The 11838-nt window shown below is 39.1% G+C and overlaps 1 protein-coding gene across 1 annotated transcript in view; it reads right to left on the minus strand.

Moving 5' to 3' along the window:
- The window catches only part of aff2 (AF4/FMR2 family, member 2), a 246183-nt gene that overhangs the window by 24776 nt on the left and 209569 nt on the right, over window positions 1-11838 (minus strand). Inside the window, exon 10 of the mRNA XM_016276432.1 lies at window positions 5163-5325. Within this exon, the coding sequence (XP_016131918.1) occupies window positions 5163-5325 (163 nt within the window). The remainder of the gene's footprint in view (window positions 1-5162; window positions 5326-11838) is intronic.

Below are 11838 nucleotides of genomic sequence, written 5' to 3' on the forward strand. Positions count from 1 at the left end.
CACAGACCAATGAACTGGCGCTATGATGAAAAGGCCATTAAGAGAGGAAGTCATAAAATTCCTGAATAACGGAGGAAATACTGTGAGTACTGTCCTGATGAATGCTCACAGCTCTCGCTGTGGAGATGTTTTCATCTGCTATATTATCTCACGCCAATTGTTGTGTACCATTATGTTTCCAGACACAAGTAAATCTTTCCCACAAACCCATAAACACTGTCTTGAATGCTCTGAATCATAGAAAATCATTCAGAAAAGGAAGCTGTGGAAATGAGTGGACATCCATATTAACCATTAAACTCACGGGGTAAGAAATTCAATTCAGTGCACTTTCCAATCAGACCTGATGGTACGTTTCGAGACAAAAGGCAATCTCCTATGCTATTTGACATTCAAAAGCCACATTCTCCATCTGTCAGAGAGACATTTCTGCCAATACAAGCTACCAAATTGTATACTGAAAGCACCAGCAAAGATGATGAATTAACAATTGAGCATGTCTAAATTGACAGGCCTCCCAATATTTCACCACTGAGGCATCAACGCTATGCGCGGCCGCTTGAAAGAGAAACATCTTTCTGCAAACCAGAGCGCTTGCAGTGCTAAGATATGGATTCCCATTGGACATCCCAGGCAGAGAGCAAAGCTATACACACAGAAGGGGCGATGAGAACCGGGAGATGTTTACTCTTGCGTTATGCTCTTAGGGAGCCCTGGGCAGGCTACTGCGGGACAACTTTAAAGCTGCCAATTAATCCTTTGAGGAGATCCTTTCAAAAATCCTACCCCTAACCCATGCTGAGAAAACTCAGAGGGAGAATGCTGCCTCAGTCTCTCTTTGCCTTTAGCTAAATTAGACTTATTCCGATTCATCTCGGTTCTTTTGAAATGTCTGGTAATAGGCCCGGCAATAATCATCTAAGGGAAATAATTGCATATACTGGTATTCATTTACCTCAGGGCCCAGAGTTCAGAAGGTGAACAAAACTGTAAATAACACTAAACAGAAGGGCTGAGGAAATAGCCAAACCTGTCAAAAATGTCTGGGTCATGCCTCACCTTAAAAAAAAAAAGTGGAAATAATATTTTGCTGTAGGTAAATGTAGCCTTTTTTCCCCCAAAAAATAAGGAGTTCGTTAATTAGAAGGGGGTTTCCACATATTTTTGGCCCTATCCTGTAGTGTATGGGATGAACTGAGAAACACCTATAATAACAGCCATCAGTGAATGGAATGAAGAGACGACTCATGGATCAGTGTGAGGATGTGTTGTGACAGTTTAATGGCTCGTTTCCACTGAGCGGTACGGTTCGGTACAGTAGAGTACGGTATGCAATTATTTCCGTTTCCACTGTCAGAAGTTGTGAATGGTACCAAAATAGTGAACCGTACCGTACCACTTTTTTGGTACCCTTCCGTTGGGGTACCTAGCACAGCAAAGGGTAACAAAAGGGTGGAGCTAAACTCACTGCAGAACATTGATTGGTTGACTAGAATCGTCACTTTTGCGTGATACAAGGGGATAAAGCGTCCTTCACGCTATGCGTTCTTGTCTGTTCTTGTGAAACGTCATTGCCCAAAAACCCGCGTAATTTTCTAAATATTCCTGTTATTGTGTCATGAAATGTAGATTTAAGAGTTTTTCAGGCGAGAATGTAACTGTTTAAAACTCAAATCTGTGGTTTATTTATAAAGATAACACCTATTTTAAATTTTGCTATGCCAGTTTCGGAGCTCCAGGTGATCACCGGGCGCTCAGTATCCGCATAGAGCAGCCTTATCTCGGCTAGTCCTTCTGACATTTGCCGCTGGCTAAACACGAGATAATTAGTTTTGGGTAGGCTATATTTAACAGGGAAATAATTGCATATACTGGTATTCATTTACCTCAGGGCCCAGAGTTCAGAAGGTGAACAAAACTGTAAATAACACTAAACAGAAGGGCTGAGGAAATAGCCAAACCTGTCAAAAATGTCTGGGTCATGCCTCACCTTAAAAAAAAAAAGTGGAAATAATATTTTGCTGTAGGTAAATGTAGCCTTTTTTCCCCCAAAAAATAAGGAGTTCGTTAATTAGAAGGGGGTTTCCACATATTTTTGGCCCTATCCTGTAGTGTATGGGATGAACTGAGAAACACCTATAATAACAGCCATCAGTGAATGGAATGAAGAGACGACTCATGGATCAGTGTGAGGATGTGTTGTGACAGTTTAATGGCTCGTTTCCACTGAGCGGTACGGTTCGGTACAGTAGAGTACGGTATGCAATTATTTCCGTTTCCACTGTCAGAAGTTGTGAATGGTACCAAAATAGTGAACCGTACCGTACCACTTTTTTGGTACCCTTCCGTTGGGGTACCTAGCACAGCAAAGGGTAACAAAAGGGTGGAGCTAAACTCACTGCAGAACATTGATTGGTTGACTAGAATCGTCACTTTTGCGTGATACAAGGGGATAAAGCGTCCTTCACGCTATGCGTTCTTGTCTGTTCTTGTGAAACGTCATTGCCCAAAAACCCGCGTAATTTTCTAAATATTCCTGTTATTGTGTCATGAAATGTAGATTTAAGAGTTTTTCAGGCGAGAATGTAACTGTTTAAAACTCAAATCTGTGGTTTATTTATAAAGATAACACCTATTTTAAATTTTGCTATGCCAGTTTCGGAGCTCCAGGTGATCACCGGGCGCTCAGTATCCGCATAGAGCAGCCTTATCTCGGCTAGTCCTTCTGACATTTGCCGCTGGCTAAACACGAGATAATTAGTTTTGGGTAGGCTATATTTAACAGGCATTCGTGGTCTCATGAATCTATTATTTATTCCTGGTCATATCATCATATCGCTGAGCACAAAGTTATGTTTAACTTTATATATTTATTTTGAACTTTACCGTAGTACAGCGCTGACTTTGTAGCATAAGTTTGACTGAATTGTTTGCGTTTGTCTTTATTTCCTCTTATATAAGTCTCTTATACATTGTACTTATACTTTTATAATGGCTATTATTGTTCATTAAAACTAATTGAGCATGTCTAAATTGACAGGCCTCCCAATATTTCACCACTGAGGCATCAACGCTATGCGCGGCCGCTTGAAAGAGAAACATCTTTCTGCAAACCAGAGCGCTTGCAGTGCTAAGATATGGATTCCCATTGGACATCCCAGGCAGAGAGCAAAGCTATACACACAGAAGGGGCGATGAGAACCGGGAGATGTTTACTCTTGCGTTATGCTCTTAGGGAGCCCTGGGCAGGCTACTGCGGGACAACTTTAAAGCTGCCAATTAATCCTTTGAGGAGATCCTTTCAAAAATCCTACCCCTAACCCATGCTGAGAAAACTCAGAGGGAGAATGCTGCCTCAGTCTCTCTTTGCCTTTAGCTAAATTAGACTTATTCCGATTCATCTCGGTTCTTTTGAAATGTCTGGTAATAGGCCCGGCAATAATCATCTAAGGGAAATAATTGCATATACTGGTATTCATTTACCTCAGGGCCCAGAGTTCAGAAGGTGAACAAAACTGTAAATAACACTAAACAGAAGGGCTGAGGAAATAGCCAAACCTGTCAAAAATGTCTGGGTCATGCCTCACCTTAAAAAAAAAAAGTGGAAATAATATTTTGCTGTAGGTAAATGTAGCCTTTTTTCCCCCAAAAAATAAGGAGTTCGTTAATTAGAAGGGGGTTTCCACATATTTTTGGCCCTATCCTGTAGTGTATGGGATGAACTGAGAAACACCTATAATAACAGCCATCAGTGAATGGAATGAAGAGACGACTCATGGATCAGTGTGAGGATGTGTTGTGACAGTTTAATGGCTCGTTTCCACTGAGCGGTACGGTTCGGTACAGTAGAGTACGGTATGCAATTATTTCCGTTTCCACTGTCAGAAGTTGTGAATGGTACCAAAATAGTGAACCGTACCGTACCACTTTTTTGGTACCCTTCCGTTGGGGTACCTAGCACAGCAAAGGGTAACAAAAGGGTGGAGCTAAACTCACTGCAGAACATTGATTGGTTGACTAGAATCGTCACTTTTGCGTGATACAAGGGGATAAAGCGTCCTTCACGCTATGCGTTCTTGTCTGTTCTTGTGAAACGTCATTGCCCAAAAACCCGCGTAATTTTCTAAATATTCCTGTTATTGTGTCATGAAATGTAGATTTAAGAGTTTTTCAGGCGAGAATGTAACTGTTTAAAACTCAAATCTGTGGTTTATTTATAAAGATAACACCTATTTTAAATTTTGCTATGCCAGTTTCGGAGCTCCAGGTGATCACCGGGCGCTCAGTATCCGCATAGAGCAGCCTTATCTCGGCTAGTCCTTCTGACATTTGCCGCTGGCTAAACACGAGATAATTAGTTTTGGGTAGGCTAACATTAACAGGCATTCGTGGTCTCATGAATCTATTATTTATTCCTGGTCATATCATCATATCGCTGAGCACAAAGTTATGTTTAACTTTATATATTTATTTTGAACTTTACCGTAGTACAGCGCTGACTTTGTAGCATAAGTTTGACTGAATTGTTTGCGTTTGTCTTTATTTCCTCTTATATAAGTCTCTTATACATTGTACTTATACTTTTATAATGGCTATTATTGTTCATTAAAACTGACAAAAAATTTAACAAAAAGAGGCAGAGTTGTGCTTATTGTTGCTTTAAAAAAAAAAAATATATATATATATATATATATATATATACACATTTTTTTTATCACTAGCTGATGCTGCTCTGGAGAGCCAACTAACAAAGAGACAACTGAACCAATTGATGATAGACTACATCACTTACAGAGAGACAGAGATAGAAATATATAAATAGAAAGAAAATGAGCAAGGAAAGAAAGGGTTTGTTTACTTCTCCACCTACGGGGCTATTACTCGGCTCTGTCTCAGAGTTATCAGTCATGCTCAGCATTATTTATGAGTTCATGAAAGGCCACAGTGCTCTAATCCAATGAGTACTTCACTTCTCAGGGTATGTGCTTATTGTTGCTTTTTATCGTCGATCGCTACTTTCCGGCATACACCACGCCTATCAAGAAGGGTATCATTGGCAGTGGAAACGCAGGCCTGATCAGGGTTATCCGTACCGAATCGTACTGTACTGTACCATACCACTCAGTGGAAACGAGCCATAAGAGGAGTAAATTGATCAGTACCTCTGGTGTGGCAGCGCGGGACGCTCGGTTGCACTCACTGTCACTGGAACTGCTCTCGCTGTCTGAGTCGGACTCTGAGCTGCTCTCCGATTCGCTGGAGCTGCCCGATGCACCGCTGGAGTGACCAGTCGGTTCGCTGGTCCGCGGTGTGGTTCCAGGGAGGCTTTAGGAAAAAGAACAGAGGAGAATATTCATCAAATTATATGACACGCTTCAAAACACACAAACGTGCCATTGACAGCATAGATGTAGATACCATCTATGCTATTACATTATAGTTCAAGTCTTTAAAATATCAGACACCACAATTATTTTTATGTTAAATATTACTTCAATAGCCTTGATATTTCTTTCACCTATATATATATATATATATATATATTAAAAAAAAAAAAATATATATATATATATATATATATATACACATTTTTTTTATCACTAGCTGATGCTGCTCTGGAGAGCCAACTAACAAAGAGACAACTGAACCAATTGATGATAGACTACATCACTTACAGAGAGACAGAGATAGAAATATATAAATAGAAAGAAAATGAGCAAGGAAAGAAAGGGTTTGTTTACTTCTCCACCTACGGGGCTATTACTCGGCTCTGTCTCAGAGTTATCAGTCATGCTCAGCATTATTTATGAGTTCATGAAAGGCCACAGTGCTCTAATCCAATGAGTACTTCACTTCTCAGGGTATCTCAGATGTGGCCATCCAAGATTGTTCTACATGGAGTCAAACATGCCAGAAGGAGGCAAATTAAATTCCTTTTCAAAGGTCAGACCAGGCTTCTTTATGTTGACACTTCATTAGAGATTATGTTATGACAGGAAAAAGTGCTTTGGTCTACAGCTGTGCCAGCAAGACATGCACAACATTGGCCAGGAATGAGGAACCTGTCCCAGGAAAGTGAAAAAACAAACAAAAAACAGATTTGTGCCAAATCATAAGCTATATTCAAAATTGCCCACTTGTTCACTCATGCACTGTCAGTGTGCAGCAAAAACCCTAAACAACCCAACAGCCAGTGTGGGCTACAGTGAAAATGCATGCTTGTCATCGCATTAGATTCAGTACAACATATCAAACCAAGTGGTGGATGTTAGACCTTTTCTCAGAGCTAACGTCAATTTTCTGACTTTTAATTAACTGATGCAAATGTTTATTTAGTTTGGTTTCTTTTTTATCTAATGCAATAAAAAGATATAGTTCAAATTTTAATTTTATATTTAATATCTATACATCTCCTAATCAAATACCATCTGAAAGAAATACGACACAGTTACATGCACTGTGAATGTGCTGTTCTTTCAAAACACCAACCTCTGTGACCTTTGTCTATGCAAATAGCACTGATTGGTGTGATACAATACAAACCAAAAGAAAAGAAAAGAAAAGAAAAGGCAGAAGGTCATTTTCTCTCCATCTTTTGGTCTTAATAAGGCTGACCTTTGGTTAACAGCTGTGGAATCTCATAAGAGAAAGGCAAGTCTGAGAAAGCGTTTCTTGGTTCTTTCACCTTCTATCACACATAGTTTTGTTTACTTTTTAACACAATACAAAACAATAACTAATTTTGCCCTTTTTCTGTATGAAAAATGTGTAATATAATATAATATAATATATTACAACCTGGTCTCATAAAAATACGTACCTCTGGGTACTTTTCTGCAACACCATTTTTACGTACCTTACTGCATGTTTTGCGCAGTTTCAAAGAGAAATGTCCACTGAGTGGCACTAAAACACGGGTTCAATAAGTGTACCCTGGCAAGTTTTTATTACGTATCGCATTAGATTCAGTACAACATATCAAACCAAGTGGTGGATGTTAGACCTTTTCTCAGAGCTAACGTCAATTTTCTGACTTTTAATTAACTGATGCAAATGTTTATTTAGTTTGGTTTCTTTTTTATCTAATGCAATAAAAAGATATAGTTCAAATTTTAATTTTATATTTAATATCTATACATCTCCTAATCAAATACCATCTGAAAGAAATACGACACAGTTACATGCACTGTGAATGTGCTGTTCTTTCAAAACACCAACCTCTGTGACCTTTGTCTATGCAAATAGCACTGATTGGTGTGATACAATACAAACCAAAAGAAAAGAAAAGAAAAGAAAAGGCAGAAGGTCATTTTCTCTCCATCTTTTGGTCTTAATAAGGCTGACCTTTGGTTAACAGCTGTGGAATCTCATAAGAGAAAGGCAAGTCTGAGAAAGCGTTTCTTGGTTCTTTCACCTTCTATCACACATAGTTTTGTTTACTTTTTAACACAATACAAAACAATAACTAATTTTGCCCTTTTTCTGTATGAAAAATGTGTAATATAATATAATATAATATATTACAACCTGGTCTCATAAAAATACGTACCTCTGGGTACTTTTCTGCAACACCATTTTTACGTACCTTACTGCATGTTTTGCGCAGTTTCAAAGAGAAATGTCCACTGAGTGGCACTAAAACACGGGTTCAATAAGTGTACCCTGGCAAGTTTTTATTACGTTGATATAGGTACGTATTGCTGTGTTTTTATTATGTTGCTTCAGGTTGCTTCAGCTCCTCACCTCTCAAGTATGTCTCCGTAAGTTACCGAACAAACCTACCGTCTATAAAAACCCATAGATATGAAGCTGGATATGTGCGATGTTAACATTCAAAAGCATCAGTTTTCAAATCTCTCAGCATATTAAAATTGTTTTGAAGTCATAACATAATGTTCTTCAAGTAATTGTGCGAAAATTACGCTTTATTAATGGAAACTCTGTACATTTGTGTGAAAAGGAATAAAAGGTGTCGGAGTTTTACTGCCTCTAGTGTTCATTTCTTTTGGAAACTGCAGTGATATGTACTTATTGGTACGTATTTCGCATCTCGCGAAAAAGTGCCCCCAGGTACGTTTTTGCCATGAGACCAGGTAGTAATATTAGTAAATTGTATAATATACTTTTATCTCAATTTAACTTACATGAAGGAGTCTATTTCAGATTTGCTGCTGATTTGCCAAGCGTATAATGCGATGAAAAGTAAACAAAGTTTACTTATCATCATTATTCATAATTAACGACATCTTCGTCCCCAAACAGACCGGACAGAGCAGCTTTGGGAATAGCTTTCTCCTCGTAAAGCAGCACACGTTGCACAAACACAGGAAGGAGGAAGTGTTTCCCTGAAGGTGCTACAACAGGCCCTGGGCAAACTTAACTAGAACTGGGCCACTGGGACTGAAAGAACTGGGTAAATGCTGAAATGTAACTGTAATAAGGAACAATAACATATCTGCTTTCATAAGGGTATATGTTAGACGTTTCTAGGTCTGAATACTAGTAGACTAAGAAAACTGTTTATGCCAAAGTTTACAAAAAAACTGTGAAATGAGATATTACCAGCGACTCTACATTGTAAGAGATAAGTGAAAATATTTAACAATTCATGAACTATATAAATACCATAGCGGCTTCACAAATAACATATTAGCATTTATTTACAATCTGTCGTGAAACACTCACATAACACATATGCACACATATACAGAAGTGCACAAATATATTTTTCAAATCCACCATAAGTAATGCCGTGCAAAAGCCATCAAGGCTCTTATTAACATACAGTAAGGGAAGAGTTTGCACAGGCCTCGTAGTTTATCATGGCTTTAAATAATGTGCTGTCAATGCACGTTGCTGTAACAAACCCAAAAAGATCTCCAGACATAAGAAAAACATCTCAAACAACTCTAATTAATAAAAAACAGTATTTAGAACAATTTACACTTTAAATATTCATGCTTTATAATGAAGCAATTTTCCAGGCTGGTGTTAAGCAGTAGGGATTATGAGACCAGATGTACACAAACGTAAACACTACACTCTTAAAAATAAAGGTGCTTTATCCATCTCTTTCTTACCTTTTTGTAATCTGAAGAACCTTCTTTCGCCACAAAGAACCTTTTGTCAAACAGAAAGATTCTTCAGATGTTAAAGGTTCTTAATGGAACCATTTAGACAAAAAGGTTCTTCTATGGCATCGTGAAGCACCTTTATTTTTAAGAGTGTAGCTAGACTTCTGTAGTCTGTTACATGAAGATAGCTGAACAAACTCTGAGTTTTAGAGAAGGTAAACCTGGTTTAGATGCTATAAAGGTTCTCTATCAACTCAGGATTTGATCCATAGATTTCTGTAGCGAGTGCAACTGAAAGTGTGCCAGCAAACAGCCAATCAAATGAAACATGGAGAGCGTCAGTGTGATTGACTTCTCGAGAGAAAGCCGCCACAATTCACTTATCTGCTGAAACTCTTAAGAGATTGTTATGAATTTAATTTAACATTTACAAGGCAGGAAAAAAACACTACTGCTGAAAAAAGGTCGGTCCACATTGGAGCTTGTTGTCCATCAAGTTTGGCCAACCCATTTCACACCAACCAAATAAACCAAACTCTGACTTGCCTAAAATCTGTAGCATCGAAAATGTATTCAAAGCACACCATCCACGGCTCTTGCTAACAGTAAAACAAGCTAATACAAGGGCCGGAGCTGTGATCTCTCCCCTGAGATTATCACAGGTCACACTGAAACAAAGGCTGATGCATCACTGGAAGCTACAGGGACCCCATCGACTAGTGTTTTTCTCTCTGTGTTTACACTGATACCATAATCTCAGATCAATGTGACAGAGAGTCAGCCTGGCGATCTGTCTGATGGGCCGAATCGCAGATGGAGAAAGCTTACGATGGCGGGGGGCAAGAAAAAGCAGCGTCTGAAAGATGCCAGCTGGTTAAAGAGACTCATTAATACCCGAGTTCATCCTTCTACTAAGGCTCGTATTTGTTTGTAGATCGCAATTATTTGCAGATCTATCTAAAAGCGTCCTAACGAACCCTGAGCGAGTTTGCATTATTATTCTCACCGTCTCCCACCGTGTCTCATATCCAAGGGCAGAACTGTCATCTTTTTCTTCGTTTTTTCAAACTCTCCTTCAATGAAGTTTAATAGTTAATTATAGATGAACCAATCCTACAGTCGCTGGAGCAGGCAGAGACCTGGGCCGCTGCTCAGAAGCCCACGTTTGATTTTTTTCCCCTTAGATAGAGAGCTGGGACTGTTTCAGACATCTAGTCTGGGCCGCAACCTGTCAATACCGCCAGCCAGACGTCTTCGGCGTAGGAGAATTTAATGAACTGTGAATTTATGATTTCCATCAATAAGTTACATTTAAAAAGTTCAAAAGAATTTGAGGACGCGAGGTCTTGGCGCTAAACACGATTATGTTTTTTGGGGGCGAAAGCAACAAAGACTTTGAAGCATGAAACGACAGAGAGAGAGAGAAGATGAGAAGCGACATGAAGGAGTTTCATTTATAAGTCATCAGCCCACCGCCTCATAAAACGATCATCTGCAAGCAGCGCATGCATTATTTTAATAAATCGCCCTGAAGAATAACTCGCCACACATCCCTACAATGATGATTGTGACTTCCCTTTGCCCTTAAATCCATTACAAGCTTTATTTGATTCAATCAATGCTCTGTTCGCATGAGGAATGGATTATAGATCCTGTTTCAAAACACGACTATGATTCCTGAATCATTACAAGATCTGCTCTCTTCATTTCACAACTGAGACACACTGAGCATATTTGCAAGTTGATGGTTGGTTTCCGAAGCTCAGATTAGGTCTGGTCCTTGATTAAAATGTCTGCGATTGTTCAAATCAAGACCATAATTCCATCTGACTCACTTACACTGATTACTCTCTGTGAAAACACATCGCAGATGTCAAATGCATTTCCATACCATAATCTAAAACAGTGCTTTTCAGCTGGTGGGTTGCTGGTACGTTCTAATTGGGTCACTGAGAGCAGGGAAAAAATGCAAATAATTATTTAATAGTGTGTCATTATGATAATGGCTAAATAAACTGGCTTATCAACATTTAAAGTAAGGAGAAACCACTTTCCCTGTTGTTGATGTCAAAGGTGGTGGTTCAATCAAGCTCTACAGTATTTTGATGAAAATTCATCTCGTTAGCAGAAACTAAAAGTTAAATGCCACATTTCCCATGTCACAAAAACAATTGCTAAATCCGAGCTAAAAAAAAAAAGGTTTAATTTATGGTTTAACGTTCTTGCTTAAATTTCTGATATCCTCAAAAACCATGAACAAAACTATAAATTAAAAGAAATTACAACATTACAAGTATAGTTAGCTCTGTGCAGTGAAGCCAAAAAACGTCTCGGTTACGTATGTAACCCTCGTTCCCTGAAGGAGGGAACAGAGACGTCACGTCGGAGGACTGATGAATTGGGATCTCGCTTAGAGGGACCAATCTACTTCGAGTGTAAACTAAACGAGCCAATGCACATTGGCATGCGATTATTGCATCCAGCTGCTGCTGATCACAGCGTGAGTATAAGTAGGCAGCAGATGCAGCGCATATTCAGGTTTTCGCTGAGGTTTTCGTACCCGTTCTACTTGGAACAGGGACATTACGGACGCTCAAACCTTCCCGAAGGAGGTTTCAGAAGCAATACACATATGGACATCCCTTAGGTTCATATGGAAGAATGGAGGTGATTGAACCCTCTTGGAATGGCAGAAGTCTGCCGGGGAAACACAGGCTCAAGGCTATACCGTGGACTTTACACATATGGGATCCACTTAGGTCTT

Source organism: Sinocyclocheilus grahami, unplaced genomic scaffold (genome assembly GCF_001515645.1).
Source record: "Sinocyclocheilus grahami isolate Dianchi unplaced genomic scaffold, SAMN03320097.WGS_v1.1 scaffold102.1, whole genome shotgun sequence".
Classification (NCBI taxonomy): Eukaryota; Metazoa; Chordata; class Actinopteri; order Cypriniformes; family Cyprinidae; genus Sinocyclocheilus; species Sinocyclocheilus grahami.